This window comes from Pseudonaja textilis, chromosome 7, assembly GCF_049901715.1.
Source record: "Pseudonaja textilis isolate UNSWEBS1 chromosome 7, rPseTex1.2, whole genome shotgun sequence".
NCBI lineage: Eukaryota > Metazoa > Chordata > Lepidosauria > Squamata > Elapidae > Pseudonaja > Pseudonaja textilis.
Window position 1 is genome coordinate 3,105,399 of NC_141996.1, and position 27,016 is coordinate 3,132,414.

The 27,016-nt window shown below is 48.3% G+C and overlaps 1 protein-coding gene across 1 annotated transcript in view; it reads left to right on the forward strand.

Moving 5' to 3' along the window:
• The window catches only part of FCHSD2 (FCH and double SH3 domains 2), a 178,204-nt gene extending 159,929 nt beyond the window's left edge, over positions 1 to 18,275 (forward strand). Inside the window, 8 exon segments of the mRNA XM_087937803.1 lie at positions 3,721 to 3,846; positions 9,413 to 9,496; positions 9,640 to 9,817; positions 11,574 to 11,794; positions 12,759 to 12,888; positions 14,643 to 14,734; positions 17,956 to 17,993; positions 17,995 to 18,275. Coding sequence (XP_087793929.1) covers positions 3,721 to 3,846; positions 9,413 to 9,496; positions 9,640 to 9,817; positions 11,574 to 11,794; positions 12,759 to 12,888; positions 14,643 to 14,734; positions 17,956 to 17,993; positions 17,995 to 18,034 — 909 coding nt within the window. The 3' untranslated portion in view covers positions 18,035 to 18,275.
• The last annotated feature ends 8,741 nt before the right edge of the window (positions 18,276 to 27,016 follow it).

The window sequence follows — 27,016 nt, forward strand, 5'->3', positions numbered from 1 at the left end:
CTGGGCCAATGTTTATTGCAGTGCCTTGAAAAAAAAAAAGGCAAGACGTGCGCCAAATTTGAACGCCAAGCCCGTGGTTTCTATTTGCAACCTGCGGGCGCAGCCTGACTACTGAAATTTAGTCAATTGGATGAAACGGGACAGGCATCTTAATTAATGGGTAAGAAGTGATTATTATTGTAAAATAAAACAGATAATAAGGTAAAACACGCTACTCCCTGTTTTTATGTAGAATAGAATAGAATAGAATAGAATAGAATAGAATAGAATAGAATAGAATAGAATAGAATAGAATAGAATAGAATAGAATAGAATATAGAAAAGAATATGGAATAGAATATGGAATAGATTATAGAATAGAACAGAAAATGGAATAGAATAGAAGATAGGATAGAATAGAAAATGGAATAGAATAGAATATAGAATAGAATAGAAAATAAAACGGAATAGAATAGAATATAGAATAGAATATAGAATAGAATAGAAAATGGAATAGAATAGAATAGAATATAGAATAAAATAAAAAATAGAATATAGAATAGAACAGAATAGAATATGGAATGAATAGAATAAAATATAGAACAGAATAGAATATGGAATAACAGGTAACAGATAATCAGAGTTGGAAGGGACCTTGTAGGTCATCTAGTCCGACCCACCGCCCAAGCAGGAGTCCCTACACCATTTCTGACAGTTGGCAGTCCAGTCTCTTCTTGAAAGTCTCAAGTGATGATGAAGCTCCCACAACTTCCAAGGGCAACTTCTGTTCCAATGGTTGATTGTTCTCACCGTCAGAAAGAATAGGAGGAGAGGAGAGGAATATACAATGGAATGGAATGGAATTCTTTTATTGGCCAGGCGCGATTGGACACACAAGGAATTTGCCTTTGGTGCAAATGCTCTCAGTGTACATAAAAGAAAAGACACATTCGTCAAGAATCCTAAGGAATATGAAGAACGTGCTGAAAATCATGTGGAATAACAGCTCAATTTACAATCATTCATTTAGTGGCCGTTCAAAGTTGCAACGGCACTGGGGGAAAAAAATGACTTTTTTCATGCTTAATGACCGCTGCAGCATCTCCAGGGTCACGTGATCAAAATTCAGCCGCTTGGCAACTGGCTTCTAGTTATGATGATCATGCGATCCCCATTTGTGACAGGTAGTCCTTGACTTACGGCTGTCAAATCATAAAACATTCCTCTGCCTGTTTTAGTAGTTGCCATATAAAAAAAAGGGGGGGAGAGGAAGGAAATTTGGGAGAACAGTGCAGAAGTTTGGAAAAAAAAGTACATTCCAACTCTTATCTTTAAAAGGTTGTAACTAAACTACCAGAGCTTTTGCCCGCGAATATATTGAATTGGAGAACGTGAATGATGACACCCATCCCATGAAGGTGCTCAGTTGGAGAATCTGATTTATGACACACCCAAGTGGGGGGGGAAACAGGGTCACAGGAGACTGGAAATGACGTAGGCCAGAGTTTGGCTTCCTACAGGGCTGTGCCAGGATGTCGCCTCTAATGAATCTTTGGAAGTTTTTTGAAGTTTGGCTCGAGGATCACGATTCAATTAGGGCGCTTGCTGGAATCCTGACAGTGGCTACACTTGGGACCACAACCTCCACTGGCGAGCAAGATGCTTGTTCAGTGAGTCGCGTCCAATTTTATAACCCTTTTGCCATCGTTTTTGAAGTGAATCACTTGCATTTGGGCCCTCCAGAAGTCATGGATGCTCCAACACTGGAGGTTTTTAAGAAGAGACTGGACAGCCCTTTGCCCGGAATGGCACAGGGCCTCCTGACTGAGCAGGGGGGCTGGACTAGTTGACCTCCGAGGTCCCTTCCAACTCTGTGATTCTGTTGTTAAGTTGAATCAAGCAGATCTGACTTGCCCTGTTGAGTTTGCTTATTGGAAGCCGGCTGGGAAAGATGGCAGACGGTGATCACGTGACCCTTTAAGGACCGTGATGGCGAACCAATGGCACGCATGCAGGAAGTGGCATGTCTGCCTGCCCAGAACTGATTCACTGCGCATGCACGGGCATGCCCCCACCCCCCGCCAGCCAGCTGATTGTCGGGTATCTGTCACGCATGCACGGAGAGAGGTGCGTGCGCATGCGCAAGGTGGGGCGGGGGGCCATGCGCACATTGCATTATGGGTGCAGGCGTGCATGTGCGCGCACTTTCATCATGCGACAACGAAAAGGCTAGTCATCACTACTTTAAGATATTTGTCAACTCATAAAACATTTTGTCATGGCGTCCATTTTGGGTTTTGTAGTTTTGCCCCCAGGAATTATCTCTATGGTGCAGTCTGTCTCACGCTGGGGAGCTAAGCAGGGGTCAGATTCTACCAGTTCGCACCTATTCGCTAGAACCGGTTGTTAACATTCTAAGCAGTTCGGAGAACCGGTTGTTAGAAGAAATTACAGGGATAATCCTGTAAGGAAGGCAGGAAGGAAACATTCTGGTGTTGCTTACAGAAACTGCCTCTACGTTAACCCTTATTACATTCTTGGCAGGACTAGACTTCCTGTCTCAGGAACTTCTCTGGAGTTTTTTTCCCCCTCCGTTGCTGGTACTTTGCTTGTGTGGAGTGACCATTGAAAGTTACAATGGCACTGAAAAAAGTGACTTATGACTCTTTTTCACACTTACGACTGTTGCAGCATCCCCACAGTCACGAGAGGCCAGGCAAGGAGATGCGTGCCTCGATGTGAGTGGTGTTGAGTTGGCCACATCCAGCCAGTCACATGACCACCAAGCCATGTCCACCCAATCACATAACACCAAGCCACGCCCACCACCTAAGCCATGCCCACAGAACCGGTTGTTAAAAAATTTGAAGCCCATCCCTGGGAAGTAGGATGTCACATTCAGTCTCTCTGGATACTTCATTGAGGTCTTGATATTCTCTTGGGATCTGTCCGACCTCTGGGATTTTGTCAGAGGTGACTGACCCTCCTCCCCAGCTCCAGTTCGCACAGGAGGAAGGGACTGCCTGCAGCGTAGCCGACTCTGAGTTATATAATACACTGTCACCCTTAATCCTGCTTTTCCCCCCACCCCTCTGGGGGTATCATCCAACGAAACGCCTCCATAGCCAAGAGTCATCAATCATGCTCTCCAATTAGATTTTTGCCTGGCAGAAGCTTCGGTCATCTAATCAGTCTTTGAAGAAAAATACGTATGGTATGTCCTTTTGATTCCACACTGCCGCCTGCTCTTTGAAACTCCCCCCTTCTTTCTGTTGACAACTATAAAACGTGTATACAAAATGTTTTATCAGTTGACATTCGGCTCCCCTCACTTCTTGAAGACAACTTGTACAACACAAAAAAACAAATTGATTGCAGATATGGAAACTTATATGCTCACGAACCCACCCCAGGCTTGGTTGGATTTTCTGCACATGGAACCTTGCTACGAGGCAGTCGGCTTGGACGTTCCTACTCTTTACCCGTGACGCCTCTGATAAGGGGGAAAGAGACAATCGTGACAGTATTGCAACCGTCCTAAATACACGCCAGTGGCCAAGCACCTGGCTTTTGATCGCGTGGGGATGCCGCAAAAGTCACATGTGCGAGGGCTGATCCTGAGTCACTTCTCTTTCAGCGACGCTGTAACTTTAAACCGCTACTAAACAATCCGCTGTAATTCGAGGACTCTTTGTACTCACTAACAGATGCTTACAATCTCTTCCTGTTTTTCTCTGTTAGCTGAACGTTGACCTAGAAAGGGAAGAGGGCGAAGACGGCCTGGATGCTTTTGAAGACAGCAACTCCAGTCCTTCGGGCACCCTTCGAAATTACCCGTTGACCTGCAAGGTTGTTTATTCATACAAGGTAGGTGTGTTCGGCCTCTTGGCAGGGGACAGGCCTTCATATCAAACTGGCCCAAAAGTGCTTTTTTTTCCCCCCAAGGCACCTGGACTTTCTTGTATTTTTCTTTTGAAGACGTTTCACTTGTCATCCAGGAAGCTTCTTCAGCTCTGACTGGATGGTGAGGAGATGGAAGGATTTATATTCCTTGCAGACAGCTGGTCATTTGCCTCCTTTTAGAGGGTCGTTGAGGCCACTTGGAGGTCTATCTATTTCCACGCCTGAGTGGTGCAAATGGGTGTGGAGCCTTCCTGGAACTGCTGAGAGGACTGTGCTGTAGATTGGAGATAGCTGATGTTATATCTTTCTCCCCTCTGTTGAGAGAGGGCTGTTTAATTTGGACATATAGATGGCCTCTTTTTGACCCCTCTTTCAAGCCAGCAGTCCTCTCTATCCAAAACATGAATTTCAAGTCCAAGTGGCCTCAACGACTCTCGGAAAGAGTGCAGACAGCCAAATAACTGCAAGGAATACAAACCCTTCCATCCTTCGCCGTTCAGTCAGAACCAAAGAAGCTTCTTGGATGAGAAGCAAAACGCCTTCATGGAAAAAAAACCCAAAGTCTTTTGAAAAAGCACCTGACCTGGATGACTTGAGAATCTCCACAGACATATAAACCCGGGCGCTGATTAAGGGCACGCAAGAAACCCATTTAAGAGAATTCGGAGCCAAATGGCCCAGGCAGAACCTTTTCTTCCCTCATTATTTTATGTACGTTGCAACAGAACAAAATTCAGAAAGAAAAGGGATAGTATCAAGACCATATTAAGTGTTTATACCCCTTTATAATGCCTTGGTAAGATCACAGTTGGAACGCTGCATCCAGTTTTGATCACCGTGATTTAAAAAAAAAAAATAGATGTTGAGACTTTGGAAAAAGCGCAGAGAAGAGAAACTAAGATGATTAAAAGGCCCAGGGACAAAAATATACGAAGAACGGTTGCAGGAATTGGGTATGCCTAATTTAATGAATTAAATTAGGCATACCCAATTTTCTTCGTTAAGAAAACTAAGATCATGGCATCCGGCCCTCTCAATTCCTGGCAAATAGATGGGGGAAAAAATGGAGGGAGCGACCGCTTTTATTTTCCTGGGCTCCACTGCAGATGGGGACTGCAGCCAAGTAATTAAAAGAGGCTTGCTCCTGGGGAGGAAAGCTATGGCAAATCTAGACAGCACACTGAAAAAGCAGAGACATCCCCACTGCCAACCAAAGGACGTAGAGTCGAGGCTCTGGTTTTCCCAGTTGCAATGCATGGCTGTGAAAGTGGGACCACAAGGAAGGCTGAGTGCCGAAGAATGGAGGCCTTTGAACTCTGGTGCTGGAGGAGGAGTCCCTTGGACCGCAAGGCCATTCAACCGGTCAGTCCTAGAGGAGACCAACCTTGACTGCTCTTTAGAAGACCAGATCCTGAAGATGGAACTCAAAGACTTTGGTCACCTCATGAGAAGGAAGGACTCCCTGGAGAAGAGCCGAATGCTGGGAACAATGGAGGGCGAAAGAGGAAGGAGGAGGAGGAGGAGGAGGAGGAGTAGAAGTAGAAGTAGAAGTAGAAGTAGTCGGCGTGAGCTTAAATGGACTCCAGAAGATGGTAGAGGACAGCTCACCCTTTTCATTTAAAATATATTTATATCTAGTAACACTTCCCATTTTACAAACATTTGAGTGTACAAGTGCTTCCATTGTTGATAACTGGACTGGTACCTCCATATAATGCTGTTCCCTATTTTTTCCCCATATACGTTAACAATGCATCCCTGACCATATGCCTTTGAAAGCACTCGTGTGTTTTACCTTTCCTGTCCCACAAAAACGCATGCCAGCCCATTTGTAAAACCATGTCCTTCCAACGTGAGTAACCTTTTATTCCTCAGCAGTATCCATTCTTTCATCCACGTTAAGGCCGTGGCCTGATAGTGTATCTCCCAGTTAGATAATCCAGGAAGGCCTGGAGGAACATTGTCCATGTGGACTCGCGATGGGCCAGACACAACTTCGCAACTAACAGCAACGATTTCATGAAACGAAGGACTAGGAGGGACAGGATAGCAGCCTTCCAATATCTGAGGGGCTGCCCCAAAGAAGAGGGAGTTCAATCTATTCTCCAAAGCCCCTGAAGGCAGGACAAGAAACAACAGGTAGAAAGTAATCCAGGAGAGAAGCAACCTGGAAGTAGAACTGCCTATATACTCGTCATGATTAGTAACAGGATCTTGGAATCAGGCAAAATGGTTCATTTGAAAATGCCATCTTTGGCCACATCCAGTTTCAAAGGCAAATAATATCTGCTTGCGTCGTTTGTGGCTGACCCTGTGAGAGAAAACCTAACCTCACCCTGATTAAGCTGTGTGTAAACCAGGCTGTTCTACAATATATTTGCTAGTTTACTCGGGTAGTAACCTGAAGACCAAAATTCTGCTACCGTTTTGTGGGAGGTGGGGAGGGTTTAGCAATGTTAAGCTGGGTGCAGAAAAAGAGACGGGCGTTGTAAAGGAAAGAAAAACCGAGGCTGGGCGAGGAGGAAAGACAAGGGAAACGTAGGCCCAAGACCTCCCTCCTCTCATTATCTCTCTTCTTCCCACGTCTCTGAGCTGGCTCCCTCGGGTTCACCGCTTCCACGCAGAGGTTGCCTTCTTGCCCTTTTAAACTTCTCACCTCCTCCCTTTCGAGGGTCTCATTCATTCTCCAAGTCATTAACTCCCCAATTTTCTCACTCTTTCCTGTTGGTTTTTGCAATCTGATCCTCGCTCATTGCCTTCGGTGACCTCCAAATCACTACTAGTAGTACTGCTAATGCCGCTTCCTCTTCTTCTTCTTCCCTGTCCTTCTTTTCCTCGAAAACTGTCCTCGCTTTTGACCACACGGCCCTTTCGCCTTTGAAAGCCACAAACTTCCCTTTTATTTTCATTTCAAGGATCACGTTGACTCCGTCCAACCGCAGCATTTTTAGTCTTCCCCCCCACCTCTCGGGCAGCTGCTTCGCGCTTCCTCTTTTTTCTTTTTCTTCTGGGGTTTTTTTGGGGGGTGGGTGGGGGGCAATTGCATCCTCCTTCATTCTGCTTTCCTTCATATCAATCATTCACTCAATGAGGGGGTACAAATTGGAAGGGTGGGTGGATTAGAGAGAGAGAGAGATGATAGATAGATAGATAGATAGATAGATAGATAGATAGATAGATAGATAGATAGATAGATAGATAGATAGATGAGAGAGATGATAGAAAGGTAGAGAGAAAGAGAAAGTGAGAGAGAAATGAAATAAATGGATGGATAGAGAAATGATGGATTAGTTAGATAGCTAGAGACGGATAGATAGAAAGTGAGAGAAATGAAATAAATGGATGGATAGAGAAATGATGGATTAGTTAGATAGCTAGAGACGGATAGATAGAAAGAGAAAGTGAGAGAGAAATGAAATAAATGGATGGATAGAGAAATGATGGATTAGTTAGATAGCTAGAGATGGATAGATAGAAAGAGAAAGTGAGAGAGAAATGAAATAAATGGATGGATAGAGAAATGATGGATTAATTAGATAGCTAGAGACGGATAGATAGAAAGAGAAAGTGAGAGAGAAATGAAATAAATGGATGGATAGAGAAATGATGGATTAGTTAGATAGCTAGAGACGGATAGATAACGAGAGAAAGATGGGTAGAGAGAAAGAAGGAGACACATGAGATGGGTAGGTAGATAAAAAGACAGATAGGTAGAGGAAGAAAGAATGAGAGACAGATGAGATAAATGGATGGATGGATGGATAGATAGATTAGATTGATAGATATGATAGAGAGATGATAGAGAATGGTAGTGAGAGAGACATGAGATAAATGGATGGATAGAGATGATGGATTAGTTAGATAGCTAGAGACGGATAGATAGCTAGAGAGAGAAAGATGGGTAGAGAGAAAGAGAGGGAGACAGATGGGTAGATGGATAGAAAGAGATAGGTAGAGAAAGAGAAAGAATGAGAGACAGGTGAGATAAATGGATGGGTTGGTAGGTAGGTAGATATGATAGATAGATAGATAGATAGATAGATAGATAGATAGATAGATAGATAGATAGATGATTGATAGATAGATAGATAGATAGATAGATAGATATGATATGATATGATATGTGATATGATAGAGAGAAAGGTAAAGAGAAAGTGAGAGAGAGATGAGATAAATGGATGTGTAGATAGATAGGCAGGCAGGCAGAGACAAAGTCAAAGACACATCTTTTTGTACTATCTGGCAGCCAGGCACCAATGTTTAATTCGTTTAAAAGAAAGAATGGAACAATCATGGAGGATCAAGCTGGCTGCTTCGAAGAATGTTTGACGGTCTTCTTCAGAGCTTCTGGTGGGACCCAGGACACTGAACTGGGTGACTTTTCGGCCTGATCCAGCCTCAGCTTGGCTTCTTCCGGCACTCAAAATGAGTGGTGGGTCCCCTTACCCAAAGAGTGTCCAAACATGTCAACTTTAAGGCCGGCTGAGGAATTCTGGGAGTTGAAGTCCACCGGCCTTTCAAGTTACACGATGGCCGGCTGAGGAATTCTGGGAGTGGAAGTTCACTGGCCTTTAAAGTTACAAGACGGCCGGTTGAGGAATTCTGGGAGTGGAAGTCCACCGGCCTTTAAAGTTGCAAGATGGATGGCTGAGGAATTCTGGGAGTTGAAGTTCACCGGCCGTCAAAGTTGCAAGATGGCCGGCTGAGGAATTCTGGGAGTTGAAGTCCACCGGCCTTTCAAGTTGCATGATGGCCAGCTGAGGAATTCTGGGTGTTGAAGTCCACCGGCCTTTAAAGTTGCAAGATGGATGGCTGAGGAATTCTGGGAGTTGAAGTTCACCGGCCTTCAAAGTTGCAAGATGGCCGGCTGAGGAATTCTGGGAGTTGAAGTCCACCGGCCTTTCAAGTTGCAAGATGGCCGGCTGAGGAATTCTGGGAGTTGAATTCCACCGGCCTTTCAAGTTGCAAGATGGCCGGCTGAGGAATTCTGGGAGTTGAAGTCCACCGGCCTTTCAAGTTGCATGATGGCCAGCTGAGGAATTCTGGGTGTTGAAGTCCACCGGCCTTTAAAGTTGCAAGATGGATGGCTGAGGAATTCTGGGAGTTGAAGTTCACCGGCCTTCAAAGTTGCAAGATGGCCGGCTGAGGAATTCTGGGAGTTGAAGTCCACCGGCCTTTCAAGTTGCATGATGGCCAGCTGAGGAATTCTGGGTGTTGAAGTCCACCGCCTTTAAAGTTGCAAGATGGATGGCTGAGGAATTCTGGGAGTTGAAGTTCACCGGCCTTCAAAGTTGCACGATGGCAGCTGAGGAATTCTGGGAGTGGAAGTCCACCGGCCTTTCAAGTTGCAAGATGGCCGGCTGGGGAATTCTGGGGGTGGAAGTCCACCGGCCTTTCAAGTTGCAAGATGGCCGGCTGGGGAATTCTGGGAGTTGAAGTCCGCAGGTCTTTGGGTGGCCAACTTTGGGGATCTCTTGTCCTTTCCGTGGCCCCTTCTTGTCATTTTTTACATACCTTTTCTTCCCCACAGGCTTCGCAGCCGGACGAATTAACCATTGAGGAACACGAGGTCTTGGAAGTGATCGAAGATGGGGATATGGAAGACTGGGTAAAGGTATCATTTCGCTTTTCCTCTCTTTGTGGCGGGCCGTAGCAGGCCGCTGATTGTCTTTTTAAATTTTTTTTTAAATTTAATACCCTGCCTTCAACGTGACCTACTTAACGCCGAGCGTGTTCGGTCTTTCCCCGCTTTCGCAGGCCCGGAATAAGTCAGGCCACGTGGGCTATGTGCCGGAGAAATATTTGCAGTTCCCGACCTCCAACAGCCTCCTGAGCATGTTGCAATCCCTGGCAGCCTTAGACAGCCGGTCTCACACCTCCAGCAATTCTGCCGAAGCCGAGCTCGCGTCAGGAAGCCTTAATGGGGACTCCAGCGGTAAGGGCTGAGGGGGTGGGGTATTTGGGTGGGGGGAGACACCCCTGCTATTCCTGCACGCTCCAGATGTAAAACGGCACACTCTCAGCCGCACGTGGGTGGCGCCTTTCGGTGCCGTTTCCAAGCCAGCTTCAGCTCCAGTGAGAAACGTAGCAGTCAAAGCTGGCTGGGCAACTTGGAGCCCATCGCCAGGAGACAGTGAGTTCTAGTCCCGCTTTAGACATGAAAGCCAACTGGGTGACTTTGGGCTGATCACCAGGAGACAGTGAGTTCTAGTTCTGTCTTAGGCATGGAAGCCAACTGGCTGACTTTGGGCCAATCACCAGTAGACAGGGAGTTCTAGTCCTGCTTTAGACATGAAAGTCTACTGGGTGACTTTGGCCCAATCACCAGGAGACAGTGAGTTCTAGTCCCGGTTTAGACATGAAAGTCTACTGGGTGACTTTGGGCCAATCACCAGGAGATAGAGAGTTCTAGTTCTGTTTTAGGCATGAAAAGTTGGCTAGGTGACTTTGGGCCAATCACCAGGAGACTGAGAGTTCTAGTTCTGTCTTAGGCATGGAAGCCAACTGGGTGACTTTGGCCCAATCACCAGGAGACAGTGAGTTCTAGTCCCGCTTTAGACATGAAAGTCTACTGGGTGACTTTGGGCCAATCACCAGGAGACTGAGAGTTCTAGTTCTGTCTTAGGCATGAAAAGTTGGCTAGGTGACTTTGAAAGTCTACTGGGTGACTTTGAGCCAATCACCAGGAGCCAATCTTTGAGGTGACTTTGAGCCAATCACCAGGAGATAGAGAGTTCTAGTTCTGCCTTAGGCATGGAAGCCAACTGGGTGACTTTGGACCAATCGCCAGGAGACAGTGAGTTCTAGTCCTGCCATAGGCATGAAAGTCAACTGGGTGACTTTGGGCCAATCACCAGGAGACAGTGAGTTCTAGTCCTGCCTTAGGCATGAAAGCCAACTGGGTGACTTTGAGCCAATCGCCAGGAGACAGTGAGTTCTAGTCCCGCTTTAGACGTGAAAGCCTACTGGGTGACTTTGGGCCAATCACCAGGAGACAGTGAATTCTAGTTCTGCCTTAGACATGAAAGCCAATCGGCTGACTTTGGACCAATCACCAGGAAATGGTGAATTGTAGTACTGACTTAGACATGAAAGCCAGCTAGGTTACTTTGAGCCAAACCTTGGGAAGCAGTGAATTCTAGTTCTGCCTTAGGCATGAAAGCTGGTGGGGTGACTTAGGCCAGTGACCAGGGCACTGAGAGTTCTAGTCCCACCTTAGGCATAAAAGCTGTCAGGGTGACTCTGTAAGCCCAGCCCGCTTCGCGGAGTAGTAGTGGTGGGAAAAATAGGAGGAGGAAGGATGATTCGTTATGTCCGCCACCTTCAGTTACTAATAACATAATAAAGGCTGGATGAAGATCAGTGCTCAGGATAGGAGTGGGGTGGTGGCCTAGCAGTGGAGCTCTCGTCTCACAATCAGGAGGCTGTGAGTTCGATCCCAGGTAGAGGCAGATATTTCTCTCTCTGGGCACCATGAGAATATATCTGCTGAACAAAACTGCGCCTTGGTGACAGGAAGGGCATCCGGCCATTAAAACACACTGCTAGCTCCATTCAGATTGTGCAGATTCCGCCCCGCAAGGGATTTACAGGGTCGTTAAAGGAAGGCGAGCCCTCAGGATCCCAAAACATGCCTCCCAGGTGGATTCCCAGCCCGCTAACGGATTCTTCACCTCTGCTTTCCCTTCCAGTCTGTTTTGTAAAAGCACTTTACGATTACGAGGGTCAGACGGACGATGAGCTTTCCTTTCCGGAAGGTGCCATCATCCGCATCCTGAACAAAGAAAACCAGGATGACGACGGATTCTGGGAAGGAGAATTCAACGGCCACGTCGGGGTTTTCCCTTCCGTCCTGGTCGAAGAACTAACCGCTTCTGAAAACGGAGAGGTCGCGTGTATCGCTGAAGTTCAGGTATGTTGGCGCCAACCGTTGATGGATTGATCGATAGAGTTAGCAGCGGAAATTCGCGTCCAGAAAATACACAGATGACTGATTCAGCAGGATCATTAACTTCTTTATAATCATAAGTAAAGTTTACAATACCAGTTGCAGATTCTTTCAAGGTAACCTAAGCAAAAACACAAGCAGCAGCAGCAGCTCAGAGCAGAACGTGGTTTCAGTTTTAATTCTCAGCAAAGCGCACAGAGCCAAACCACGCCCACGATCAGGATCCCAGCAGTTACTCCAAATAAATCATGAGCCTCGAGCCACCTTCACAAAACTTCTTTGGATTTATTAGAAGTTAACATGTCGGAATTAGCCTGACGTAGCCGACTCTGAGATACGTAATTCACTGTCACCCTTGATCCTGCTTTTCCCCCCCGCCCCTCTGGGTGTATCATCCAACGAAGCACCTCCATAGCCAAGAGTCATCAATCATGGCCTCCAATTAGGTTTTTTTGCGGCAGAAGCTTCAGTCATCTAATCAGTCTTCGAAGAAAATATGAGTGGAATGTACTTTCGGTTCTACACTGCTGCCTGCTCTTGGAAACTCCTCCCCCTTCTTTCTGTTGACAATTATAAAATGTGTATACAATATGTTTTATGAGTTGACATTCGGCTCCCCTCACTTCTTGAAGGTGACCTGTACAACACATATAAAAACAAATTGATTGGAGATATCAATATGTTTTATGAGTTGATACCCAGGCTGTCAGTTCCCATGGGCTGGTCTGTTGCCATGCTTACTCACTTGCTGACTTTGTTAACCATGTCTCTGCCAGTTAATGAATATTCTCTGACATTGATGCTATGTGCCATCCAATCGCGGTCGATTCCTAGGGACCACGGGGATCGAATTTTCTCCCTGAGGACCCGTGACTCTGGCGGTGAAGAACGTCCTCCATTAACGCCATCTTCTCTTCTTTCCCCACAGGTCTTTCCATCGGCAAAGTCCCAAAACTCCCTGGCGCCGTTGCCGCTCTACGACCAGCCCCCCGTCAGCCCTTTCCCCAGCCCCGATAAAAGAGGCGCTCAGGGCTTCTCACGATCTCCCTCGGCCAACGGTAAGAGATGCTCAAGCTCCCTCCAGAATCCCTGAGGCAGCATGGGGAACGACGGCCCTTTAACGATGGGTGGACTTCAACTCCCAGAATCCCTTAAGCCAGCATGGGATTCTGAGCATGGCTGGCTGAGGAATTCTGGGAGTTGAAGTCCACAGGTCATGGACGGGCCATTGTTCCCCACTCCTTTTCTAAATGGTGCTGTTCTGACCCGGCTCTCTCCAAAGACTACAAACTCTCTGTATTTAAATCGATTCTTTTATTAGGAGCGCTGGCAGCCCTGGCAAAAAGTTTCTCTCTCACCGCAGGCTAACAATCTGTCTGGGAGATGAATAGTTGTCTGCCCCATCTACTCCTCTCCGTCTCCTGCCTTTTATCCCCAGAGCTAGGATGGAGCTTCGCTAGCAGTGATGGCTCTTCCGTCCCAAGGACCGGCCCATAGATTTCCACTGCTCTCCTCTCCTCTGCCTTCTGTGCGCCAGGCACTGGACCCGGCTGTTCCTCCTCTTCCTCATCAGCCACCTCCAGACCTGAGGGCTATTGACTCTCCATCTGAGGGCTGATGGATGGCCCAGGCTCTGCCTCTCTCTCCCTCCCTCCCTCTCTCCCCCTCTCCCTCCCTCTCTCTATCTCTGCCAGTTCCATTCTCTCTCAGAGTTCCCGTCCCAAGGACCAGCCCATAGATTTCCACTGCTCTCCTCTCCTCTGCCTTCTGTGCAGCCACTGGCACTAGGCCCAGCTGTTCCTCCTCTTCTTCATCAGCCACCTCCAGACCTGAGGGCTGTTGACTCTCCACCTGAGGGCTGATGGATGGTGCAGGCTCCGCCTCTCTCTCTCTTTCTCTCTCTGTCTCACTCTGTCTCTCTCTCTATGTCTCACTCTGTCTCTCTCTCTCACACTCTGACTTTCTCTCTCTGTGTCTCTGTCTCTGTCTCTCTCTGCCAGTTCCATTCCCCCTTGGTGCTCCCATCCCAAGGACCGGCCCATAGATTTCCACTGCTCTCCTCTCCTCTGCCTTCTGCACATCAGGCACTGGACCTGATTGTTCCTCCTCTTCCTCATCAGCCACCTCCAGACCTGGGGGCTGTTGACTCTCCATCTGAGGGCTGACGGACGCCTCAGGCTCCGCCTCTCTCTCTCTCTCTCTCTTTCTCTATCTCTATCTCACTCTGTCTCTCTGTCTCTGTCTGTCTGTCTCTCTCTCTCACACTCTCTGTCTTTCTCTCTGTATGTCTCTGTCTCTCTCTGCCAATTCCATTCCCCCTTGGAGCTCCCGTCCTGAGGACCGGCCCATAGATTTCCACTGCTCTCCTCTCCTCCGCCTTCTGTGCATCAGGCACTGGACCCGGCTGTTCCTCCTCTTCCTCATCAGCCACCTCCAGACCTGGGGGCTGTTGACTCTCCATCTGAGGGCTGACGGACAGCCCAGGCTCCGCCTCTGTCTCTCTCTCTCTCTCTGCCAACTCCATCCCCTCTTCCCCCTTGGAGCTCCCGGGTTGTCCTGATGCCGACCCTGACTCCCACGCCTCCTCCTCCTCCTCCTCCTCCTCCTCCGATTTGGCTGCTGGAGGGGCCGACAGGCCACAAGAGGTGCACCCTTAGTCTCTCCATTTTGAAAACGCCGAGACTTCAACTCTCAAGAGTTCCCCAGCTGGCATGCCTTGTAGGCCACACCTCTTACGGCCTCAGAGGTTGCAAAATTTAGTCCTTGAAGCATTGTCATTGTGGGTTGTTCATTTTTGGTCCTTTGTGCTCAGTTTCAGAAAACAACTTCCCGTCAAATTCTCCTGGATTTTCCCAACCACCCCGACACCTTCCCGAAAGCACTTCCTACGGCAAACTCAGACCTGTAAGTTTTAAGCTGGGCCTCAGAGCGATAGACATGAAGTGGGGGGTGGGTGGGGCTTGTTCCTGCATCTCCAGGCACAAACCGGGTTAGAACCGGGCTTAATTTCACCTGCTAAATTACATGGCCACTGGAGGTGAATCCATTTTGCCCGACAATTTGCATGTTACATGAAACAAACAAAATGTTTAAAAAGTGACGACATCCATGTAGTGACTTGCCAAGCACAAATTACAGGTAGTTCTCTACTTACGGACACAGTTGAGACCCAAATTTACATTGTTTGCCCCGTTTTATGACTTTCCTTGCCACGTTGGTTAAGTGAATCACTGCCGTTCTTAAATGAGTAACCTGGTCGTTAAGTGAATCTGGCTTTCCCCCATTGTCTATGCTTGTCTGAAGGTTGCGAACGGGGATCACGAGACCCTGGGACACGGCCACCGTCATAAATACGAGCCAGTTGCCAAGCGTCTGAATTTTGAACCCATGGCCCTGGGATGGCTACTATGGTCGCTACTGTGAAAACTGATCCCAAGTCCCTTTTTTCAGTGCTGTTGTAACTTTGAACGGTCACTAAATGAACAGTTGTAGGTCCGGGACTTCAGTTTACTTGAACATAAGAATAGCAGGGGTAGGATTCTACCGGTTCGGACCGGTTCTATAGAGAGAGAACCGGCAAATCATGCCCCTGACTGGCCCCGCCCCTCTCCGTCTGCCTCTCCCCTCCCTGCCCAATCAGTCCTTATTGCGCACGCGGGACATCGCATACATGCCCGACATCGCTGAATCCATTCCTTTCCACCCAGTCACTCCTTAAGCTGTTTCTTTTTCCCCCTCCCGACGATCAGCTGTTCTTATGATCAGCTGTGGGATTCCTCTCGCTTACTTACTGCTTCACCCGGGAGGCTCCCTTGAGGCGCAGGAAAGCCCCAAAATAGGTGGGGGGGGCTGCCAAAAAAGAGAGAAGCCACGCCCATCCATTCACATGGCCACGCCCACCTAGCCATGCCCACCTAGCCACACCCACAGAATCGGTTGCCTACCCAGTCACTCCTTAAGGTTGTTTTTTTTCCTCCTCCCAATGATCAGCTGTTCCGATGATCAGCTGTCGGGGATTCCTCTGGCTTACTTGCTTACAGGAGGCTCCCTTGAGGCCCAGGAAGGCCCAAAGTCGCGTGGGGGGCTACCAAAAAACAGAGGAGAAGCCAAGCCCACCCAGTCACATGGCCACGCCCACCTAGCCACACCCACAGAATCGGTTCTCCACCCAGTCACTCCTTAAGATATTTATTTTTCCCCCACCCGACGATCAGCTGTTCTTATGATCAGCTGTGTGGGATTCCTCTCGCTTACTTACTGCTTCACCGGGAGGCTCCCTTGAGGCCCAGGAAGGCCCCAAAATAGGTGGGGGGAGCCTGCCAAAAAGAGAAGAAGCCACGCCCACCCAGTCACATGGCCACGCCCACCTAGCCACACCCACAGAATCGGTTGTCTACCCAGCCGCTCCTTAAGGTTGTTTTTTCCTCCTCCCAATGATCAGCTGTTCGATGATCAGCTGTCGGGATTCCTCTGGCTTACTTGCTTACAGGAGGCTCCCTTGAGGCCCAGGAAGGCCCAAAGTTGCGTGGGGGCTACCAAAAACAGAGAAGAAGCCACGCCCACCCAGTCACATGACCACGCCCACCTAGCCACGCCCACAGAATCGGTTGTCCACCCAGTCACTCCTTAAGGGTTTGTTTTTTTTCTCCCAACAATCAGCTGTTCCGATGATCAGCTGTGCCGGGATCCCCCCTCGGTCTCTTACTGCTTCACCCGGGAGGCTTCCCCGAGGCCTAGGAGGCAAAAAGGGGTGGGGGGAGTGTGGGGGGGGAACCTGTGTCTCCGCCCCCACCTGTTTTTTTTTTGCCTTCCTGGTGTCAGGATTCTGGCAGTTACTCCAATAAAATCATGAGCCTCAAGCCACACTTGTTTCCATCACGGCGGAAACATTTATTGATCAATTTCTTGGCATCCCGCTTTTATTATTACTGAACTCAAGTCATTGCATCCAATGCTCCTTCCTCCTCCTCCAACTTCCCCCACCACAACAACCCTGTGAGGTAGCTTGGGCTGAGAAAAAGTCAATGGCCCAAAATCACCCAGCTGGCGTTCATGCCTCAGGCGGGACTAGAACTCACCGTCTCCTGGTGATTGGCCCAAAGTCCCCCAGCTGGCTTTCATGCCTAAGGCGGGACTAGACTTCACCGTTTCCTGATGATTGGCCCAAAATCACCCAGCTGGCTTTCATGCCTAAGGCGGGACTAGAACTCCCAGTCTCCTGGTGATTGGCCCAAAGTCCCCCAGCTGGCTTTCATGCCTAAGGCGGGACTAGAACTCACCATCTCCTGGTGATTGGCCCAAAGTCCAGCTGACTTTCATGCCTAAGGCAGGACTAGAACTCACCATCTCCTGGTGATTGGCCCAAAGTCCCCCAGCTGGCTTTCATGCCTAAGGCAGGACTAGAACTCACCATCTCCTGGTGATTGGCCCAAAGTCCCCAGCTGGCTTTCATGCCTAAGGCGGGACTAGAACTCACCATCTCCTGGTGATTGGCCCAAAGTCCAGCTGGCTTTCATGCCTAAGGCGGGACTAGAACTCACCATCTCCTGGTGATTGGCCCAAAGTCCCCAGCTGGCTTTCATGCCTAAGGCAGGACTAGAACTCCCAGTCTCCTGGTGATTGGCCCAAAGTCCCCCAGCTGGCTTTCATGCCTAAGGCGGGACTAGAACTCACCATCTCCTGGTGATTGGCCCAAAGTCCAGCTGACTTTCATGCCTGAGGCGGGACTAGAACTCACAGTCTCCTGGTGATTGGCCCAAAGTCCCCCAGCTGGCTTTCATGCCTAAGGTGGGACTAGAACTCACCGTCTCCTGGTGATTGGCCCAAAGTCACCCAGGTGGCTTTCATGCCTAAGGTGGGACTAGAACTCACCATCTCCTGGTGATTGGCCCAAAGTCCAGCTGACTTTCATGCCTGAGGCGGGACTAGAACTCACAGTCTCCTGGTGATTGGCCCAAAGTCCCCCAGCTGGCTTTCATGCCTAGGGCAGGACTAGAACTCACAATCTAAACATCTTAGCTAGCCTTGCCGGTGGCAAACGCCGGAGGAATACTTCCTATATTCCGTTGTTCCGGGAAATCCCGCATAGCTGACCTGTTCCTTCTTTTCTCTTTGCATGATTCCAGGTCCGGGCCGCTCCGCCGCCCCCCACCCAACACCGCCGCCCCCGAGAAGATTGAAGATGTGGAAATCACCTTGGTGTGACCGCAGTCACCCACCCTACCCGACCTCCCCCACCCCCACCCGGGCTGGGACCCAGGCTGAGCGTGTCCATCCGTCCGTCCGTCCGCCCGCCCGCCCTCGTAAGGCACGTTGGTTTGACCGAGGAGACTGTTTTGGAAGCTCGAGGTTAAAACAGGAAGATCTTCCAGGAACACTACTTGTGTGTCCGTAGGTCCTTCTTCCCACCCTCACATATGGATATATTTGTGCCTTTTTTTAGGGGGTGTGTGTGTGTGTGTGTGTGTGTGTCGTCGGGGGTTTCACACCTTCTCGGGCCGCCTTTGTAGCACAACGCAAGAAGCCATGCCTTTTCAGCCGGAGAAGCAGCGCTGGGTTTTTTTTTGGGGGGGGTTGTTTATTTTAAAGGGGGGGGCGGGTACGTGCACCAAACGGCCCATCTCCGACCCTGGCCACCATCGTCGGGGGGTGGGTGGGAGGGAAACCTGGCCTAATCTCATCCTGGTTTTGATTCATCCTTTCCTCCCTAGCGGGGGACTTCCAGATGTGGTAGAACCACAATTGTCAGTTACTGCGCGCCTCCCTCCGTTTCGCCCCCTGGGTTTTGCAAGCCGGGATCCGCCAACTTCAGAACCCTGTACAGTTTCCTTCCTCGGACGGCAAAACTGTGGCGTCCCGGTTTTGCCGCAACCGATTCCCAAAAGGCGCGCTTTTCTGCATTAGGGAATGCCCTCTGTAACCCTGCTCCAAATCATGGCGCATATATATATATATATATATATATATATATATATATATATATATATATATATATATATATATATATGTAGATCTTTGGTTGTTGGGTTTCTCCGCGTAAGATTGGAAATATTTAGGCAACATTTCTATGAAGTCTCATTCACCATCTTCAGGCTTCTGTCTTCGGCTCTGTGCTTCTCAGAGTGAATCTCACCCCGAGAATCACAGAGCTGAAGACACAAGCCTGAAGATGATGAATGAGACTCACTCTGAGAAACACAGAGCCGAAGACACAAGCCTGAAGATGATGAATGAGACTTCATCGAAACGTTGCCTAGATATTTTCCAATCTTACGCGGAGAAAACCCAAAATAACCAAAGACCCATATATACACACACACACACATATATACACCATGTGCATTAGTGCAGAATATTACTGTTGTCATAGGAATGTATCCGAACCTTTTCTCGCTTTTTTGTCCAATCTCTCCAAGGAAACCCGATTCACCAATGGCGGTCAGGAGGCATGGGGAGGGAGGGAAAGGCCGGCGGGGGCGGACACGAGGGTCCGTTGAAGAAGAGGCTGGCCCCTCTTTGGGCTCTTCCCCCTTTGGTCTCTCCCCCCCCTTCCTCGTCCTCCCCTCCCTCGCCCCTTTGAGATGGGGGGGGCGAATAGCAGGGGGAAAAAAGTTCTGCAAAAACAGGGCAAGTGGGAAGAGAAGATAAAATATTTGGGGGGGGGGGAGATGTCCCTCTTTCAGAACGGGGTGGGGTGGGGGGGTGGGGGCCCCAGCCTGGCCTGGGACTTCCTTTTGGACCGTCCGTTTTTGGGCAGTGGGCGGTTCTGCTCCACAAAGACTGCGGGGAGAGCCGTGTTGTTTTCTCAGGAGGAAATTGAGTAAGCAGGATTTTGCTTGGCAGGGCTGGAAAAAGCCATTGGTTTCCTCCTGAAACTAACTAACTCCTTCCTTCCTTCCTTCCTTCCTTCCTTCCTTCCTTCCTTCCTTCCTTCCTTCCTTCCTTCCTTCCCATCCTTTCTCCTCCCTCCCTCCCCCCTTCCTTCATTCCTGTTCTTTCCCCTACTCTCTCTCCCTTCCACCCTTCCCTCTTCTCTCTGTCTTTCTCTCTCCCTCCCTTTTCATCCTCCTTTCTTCCTTTCTCTCCTCCCCTCCTTTCTCCTCCCTCCCTTCATTCCTGTTCTTTCTCCTATTCTCCCTCCCTTCCATCCCTTCCTTCCTTCCCTCCCATCCTTCCTTTTTCTTTCTCTCTCTCTCCCTCCTTCCCTCCCTCCCTTTCCCTCCCTCCATCCATCCTTCCCACCCACCTACTCTCCTCCCACCCTGTTTTCCCTTCTTTCCTTCTATATATTTTGTCTACTTTTTATAACTTCCCTTCTCTCCATCCCTCCCTTCCCCTTCCTTCATTCCTGTTCTTTCCCCTACTCTCCCTCCCTTCCCTCTGTCTTTCTCTCTCCCTCTCTTTTCATCCTCCTTTCTTCCTTTCTCCCCTCCCCTCCTTTCTCCTCCCTTCCTTCATTCCTTCCTTTCTCCTATTCTCCTTCCCTTCCATCCTCTTTCTCTCCTCCCTCCCTCCCTTTCATCCCCCTTCCTTCCTTCCTTCCTTCCTTCCTTCCTTCCTTCCTTCCCTCCCATCCTTCCCTCCTCTTTCTTTCTCTTTCTTTCTCTCTCTCTCCTTCCCTCCATCCTTCCCACCCACCCACCCTCCTCCCACCCCGTTTTCCCTTCTTCCCTTCTCTATATTTGCTCTCCTTTTCGTAACTTCCTTCCCTCCTTCCCTCCTTCCCCTTCCATCGCTTCTTCCCCCTCTCGATTGACTTCCAATTTCGAGGCTCCCCTGAACATTTCGCAACCGGGCGAGAAACCTTCCTTCCGTCTACAGCCCAAAGGAGCGGAACGTCCCACTTACCGACCGACCGACCAACCGGTGGGCCTCGGGGCCTCGGGGGCCCATCTCTGTGGGACCCCCCACACCCCTTCCAAGGGCCCACCTCCGGCCCCGGGAATTCAAGCCGGAGGGGCGGGGCGGGGTCTGTGTCTTTGACTCCTCCTCTTCCTCTCTCACCCTTCCAGGTCACTTTGGACGGAGCCCTTGTTGGGTTCAACCTCGTCTCTCTCTCTCTTTCTCTTTCCCGACAGATTTTTTTGCAGGGTTTCTTTTTTCCTTCCCCAAATGGAAAAATGGACAAGGTCTTTCGGCCTGGGGAGGGGGGAGGGGTATTTTTGGGGAGGGGGCGAGGTAGGGAGAGGAACTTCTAGCCAGGTTGGGGTGTGGGGGGGCTCCCATCTTAACACCCCCTCCAATCTCCCGTGGGTCTCCTCCTCCTCCTCCTGGGGTCAAAGCTCGCCCAGGTCTCTCGGCCGTCCTTCGTAGCTGTCCTGGGGCGGGGTCCACTCCTGAAAGGGCTCACCTGGGCCACCTTCCCAAGAGGCCACGTTGGCTTGGAACCAAAAGCTGGTGGTTTTTTGGGTTTTTTTGGGTTTTTTTTCCATCCTTCACATCCTGGAGTTTTAAAGCCAGGCCAAAGTTTGGGAAGAAATCGATGCGGTTTTTTTTGTACGAGCCGATAGCTTGGAAGGCGTGTAAAAGGCGTGTAAAAATATATATATATATATGAGGATTTCCCCAAAACCTTTTTGGGGGGGGAGACGTTGGTTTTGGGGGACAAGGCTCCTTTGAGAAGAACCTCCAGAAGGAAACGGCACCCCAGAGGCCATCCAAACGTTCACCCGGAGAGTCCTCCTTCAATTCCTATCCCCCCCACCCACACACACACACACAGCCCAAGTCCAGGCGGAGAGGATCCGATCGGGATCCCACCCGGAGAAGGCCCATAAATAAGGCTGGGGAAGAAGAGAAGGAGACGCGCGGCTAGATGGCGAGAGGGGCGCGCGCGCCGTGAGACGAGCTGTGGGAGTCCCGGGTTCAGGAGATGCTCCTGGAATGGACGTCCGGCGTTTGGGTGGGTCCCCGAGAGCCGAGACGGAGCCCCGGAGCCCATCGTCCCTTCCCAAGCGCTTCCCTGCTTTCAGGGAGAGAATGTATAGACTCACCTGCACAATGTGTTTCCAGGTTTTTAACCTGTCAGTAAGATTATACAAAGCTCTTTGGTGTCCCAATTTTATCCTCCCCCGCCCCAAAAAAATAAAAAATAAAATATCCCTTGGCTTCCGTTTCGTGGAAGAGCTTTGACTGAAACTTTGCACAGATAATCTTGGCTGGGTCTATCCAGAAAAAAATAAACTCCTTTTTTCTTCTCTTCTCTTCTTCACCTCTCCTCCTTTCCTTCCTTTTCTCCTCTCCTCCCTCTCCTTTCCTTCCTTTTCTCCTCTCCTCCCCTTTCCCTCCCTCTCCCTTCCCTCTCTCTCTCCTCCCTCTCCCCTCCCTTTCATTTTCTTCCTTTCCTCCTCCCCTTTCCCTCCCTTTCCCCTCCCTCTCCTCTCCTCTTTTCCTTTCTTCTCTCCTCTTCTCCCTCTCCCTCTCTCTCTCTCCCTCCCCTCCTCCTCTCCTTTCATTCCTTTTCTCCTCCCTCCCTCTCATTTTCTTCCTTTCCTCCTCCCCTTTCCCTCCCTTTCCCTCCCTCTCCTCTCCTCTTTTCCTTTCTTCTCTCCTCTTCTCCCTCTCCCCTCCTCTCTCTCTCCCCTCCCTCTCCTCTCCTTTCATTCCTTTTCTCCTCCCCTCCCTCTCATTTTCTTCCTTTTCTCCTCCTCCCCTTTCCCTCTCCTCTCCTCCTTTCCTTTCTTCTCTCCTCTCCTCTTCTCCCACTCCTTCCTTTCCTCCTCCTCTCCTCCCCTTTCCCTTCCTCCCCTCCCTCTCCTCCTTTCCTTCCTTTTCTCTTCTTCTCTCCTTCCTTTCCGTTTCTCCTCCCTTTCCCTCCCTCTCCCTCCCTCCCTCTCCTCCTTTCCTTCCTTTCTCTCCTTTCCTCTTCTCCCACTCCTTCCTTCTCTCCTCTCCCCTTTCCCTCCCTCTCCTCTCCTCCTTTCCTTGCTTTTCTCCTCCTCTCCCCCCTTTCCCTCCCTCTCCTCTCCCTCTCCTCCTTTCCTTCCTTTTCTTCTCTCCTCCTCTCCTCTCCTTCCTTCCTTCTCCTCCTTCCTTTTCTCCTTTCTCCACTTTCTCTTCTCCCCTTCCCTTTCTCCTTGCCTCCCCTCCCCTCTCCTCTCCTCTCTTTTCTTTGGGGAGGGGGCCAATCTTTGTTTCATTTGGCTTACTACGCCAAGAAGGAGGTGAAAACGCAGCCGATCCCCTCTGCAGCCGGCGCCAGTATCTGGCAGGGTCCTGTAAAGGTTTTTTTTTGTGGGGGGGGGGGAGGAGAGGTTGGGGGGGGGGGCGGGGGTGCATTTTTTTTTTTGTGCTGTTGATCCGTCGAGATCTTTAAGTGTTTCTTAGACTTCTTTTTAAGAAAAGTTTTTTTAAGCAGGTTTTTTTTTCCTTCCCCCCAAGAGGGAAAGAAACGACAAAACTTTTACTGCAAACGTTTTTTAAAAACGTTTCGCAAAAAAAACACAAAGCGTGTTGCCAACCACAATACTCTTCCCACGTTCCCAGCGGTTGGCCAGTTGTTCTGCAGTTGTTGTTGTTTTTAAAGAAAGAAAGATTATCCGATCGGTTTCCATTGTTGCTGTTTAATCTCAGATTCTCCCCGATTCAGAAAAGCATTATTTAAATGAAAGTTCCTCGGTTCTGATTTGTTTTTTAAGAAAAAACCGATTTCCTGTAAGAGCTGCTAATTTTTATTTTTTAAAAAAAGGTTGTAAAATAAGCCTCCTTTTTAAACTTCATAGAAGGGCATGCAAATCAAAACATATCACCCGTGTACAGTGTCAATAAACTGGAAGCAGCTCCCCGATGCTTTCTTTATATTGGCTGTGTAACTTTGTATTTATTATGTATAAAATGTTGAATAATAAAAAAAAGTGGCTTTAAATCATCAGGTATTGCATAATACGTTGTAAGCGTGATCGTCTTTGCAAGTTTTCTTTTCACAAGAAGGACATCTGGGTTTAATTTAATTTCTGTTTGTTTATTTATCCCTTCGTTTATTCCAGAGGTCAAATGTGGCCACTTTAAGACCTATGGACTTCAACTCCCAGAATTCCTGTCTTCAAACATGGCCACTTTAAGACCTGTGGACTTCAACTCCCAGAATTTTCCTCAGCCGTTGTAAGTTCGAGCGGTCACTAAACGAATGATTGTAAGTCAAAGGCTACCTGCAATATTAATAATAATAATTTTGAGAGAGCCGCCGAAGTCCCACCTGTCTTAAAATTGCCAGTGTTGAGAAACACCAATTTAAAGATTGTGCAAGCTTCAGGATTTTGCAACATTCTTGAGCAGATGAGACCAAACAGAAAATCCAGAATGAATTTCCCATCCCAGCCTTGATAAACCTTGATCAGTTTTGCATCAGGTTCTCACAGAAAGCTGGCTGTAACTCGGAAACACACAAACACAAGAGCAAAACGTTTCTCAAAAGCTCTGGACTGACACTTAATCTGGTTATTCTCTTGGTCCTGATTAACATGAAAGATCAGATATGTCTGGACTCAATTCAATTGCTGCTCGCTTTGCAATTGTTTTTAATTTGCAGAAATGAAAGCGATTCGTGGAGATGATGTTTTTCCCCCTCAACCTTAACTGCCCAGTCTAGACTGATTTCTCATAAAATCAAGGGCTAATTTGATTTATATTTCGTAACTTTGAGGGAGAAGGGGGCCTTTTAAAAGAACAGATAGATAGATAAATCTGTTTTTTCATTCCTGAGAATCCCGTTTTGCAGCAGTCATCGCAAACTGTTGTGTGTTGCAATAATAATAACAACAATAAAAACCATGAGCTTTCCAGTTTTCCAGAGAAAAGGGCTGAGTCCACATCCAGATGTGCCCAAATCCCAGCTTCTGAACAATTTGGAGGCTTCCTCCGAAATATTAGCAAGGAGGTTTCCAAGGAAGAAGGAAGTGAAAAGGAAATGACCAAGGGTGCCTACTAAACTGCAAACAATACAATTTTGACAGAAGTGGAACAGCGATTTGATTCAAAAGTTGAATGAGTTCCTTTTTTTATAAAAAAAACGACCTTATTTCGCTATCATCATCTTTTAATGACTCCATAATCCCTTGCGGGGTGGAGTCTTGGGAAACTGAATGGAACCTACTGTTTACTGGCCAGATGCCCTTCCTGTCACCAGTGCGGAGTTTTTATGCAGCAGGTATATTCTCAATGTGCCGAGAGAGAGAGAGAGAGAGAGAGAGAGAGAGAGAAATACCTGCCTCTACCTAGAATCGAACTCACAGCCTCCTGATTGTGAAGCAAGAGCTGCACCTCTGGGCCACTGCACTGCTCACCTTATTTTACTATAATACATAAAAACAAAATAAAAAGAATTAAAAAGAATAAATAAAAAGAAAACAAACCAAACAACCAAAAGGCCAGACTTGATGGGTCTTTTTCTGCAGTCAGTTTTCTGTGCCTCTTACAAGTTTTATCGTTTTCAGATATGGCAAAATGGAGTTGTTTAATTAGGAAAGAATGCAACAAAAATGCATTTATTAGTGACTGGATACCCTTGGTGGATTCTTTCCTGAAAATGGGAATAATTGAAATGGTGTTTTATGGATTCGGGGATTAGAAAGAGTAAAACGTGAAGAAAGGATTCAAGATGGAACCTTAAAGAAGGAGGGTAGACAATAAATTTATTTATCGAGAAAAATGGAAGTTGCTGCTTTATACTTTTTTTTCCCCCTCTTTTTTTCCTTTATCTAAGAAGAGCAACAAAGAGGATTAGGAAACCAGAGGCTAAAATATATGAGGGATGGTTTCTGGAATTGGGGATTTCTAGTTTAATGAAAAGAAGGACCAGGCAGGACAGGACAGCAATATGTGAACCTCTCGGGGGCTGCCCCCCAAAGAAGGGGGAGTCAAGCTATTCTCCAAAGCTCTTGAAAGCAAGCCAAGAAGCAACGGATGGAAACTCATCAAAGACTCAAACTCATCAAGAACCTAGAAATTTCCTTTAGAACAATTAAACCAGTGGAACAACTTGCCCCCAGAAGTTGTAAATGCTCCAACCAAGTTTTTAAGAAGAGACCAGGCAGCCAGTTGTTTGAAATGGTACAGGGCAGTGATGGCGAACCTTTTCGGTACCGAGTTCCCAAACCAGAACGTGTGTGCATGTGTACGTCGGAGTGCTGGAAAACCAAAGACCAAGCTGGCTGGGATGCACACACCTGTTTTTTGGCTGTTTTCAGGCCATTTTTCATGCCAAAAACAGTCTGGAAAATGGCCTGTTTTTTGGCCATTTTCTGGGTCATTTTGGGCTGTTTCCAGACCGTTTTTCACACCAAAAACAGCCTGAAAATGACCTGTTTTGGGGCTGGTTTCTGCGCCAAAAATAGCCTGGAAAAGGCCCCAAAACAGCCTTTTCTTTGAACATTTTCAGGCCATTTTTCAGGCCGTTTTCAGACCTTTTTCGCACACCAAAAACAGCCTGGAAAATGCTCTGTTTTGGGACCATTTGCAGGCCATTTTCTGGGTCATTTTGGGCCATTTCCAGACCGTTTTTCACACCAAAAAACAGCCTGAAAACGACCTGTTTGGGGGCTGGTTTCTGCGCCAAAAATAGCCTGGAAAAGGCCCCAAAACAGCCTTTTCTTTGAACATTTTCAGGCCATTTTTCAGGCCGTTTTCAGACCTTTTTCGCACACCAAAAACAGCCTGGAAAATGCTCTGTTTTGGGACCATTTGCAGGCCATTTTCTGGGTCATTTTGGGCTGTTTTCAGAACCGTTGATGGTCAAGAAGGGGAAAAAAGGAAAAATCGCAACCTAGCAGCCATGTTTGCTGGCATGCATACCAGGTAAGGAGTGAGTAGGAGGGGCGGGGCCAGCCAGGGGCGCGATTTGCCGGTTCTCCGAACTGGGCAGAATCATAACAACCGGTTCTATAGAACTGGTCCGACCAGGTAGAATCCCACCCCTGAGCACATTGGAAATTAGTTAAGCACATGGGGCTCCCTGTATATAGCTTCTTTTTTAATTCATTTATTTTTATTACGCTTTTTTCACATTTACATATACCATTCTCATCTTTAATAATACTGTGGCATCATTACATATACCTGTGATGGCGAACCAATGAACAGGTGGCACGCAGGGCCATTTGTGCGGCAAGCGAGCCCCAGTTAAACTTACCTGCACTGCGCATGCAGGTGCCTCCCAGCTGATTTTCGGCCCATTTGAGGCCTTTTTTGGCC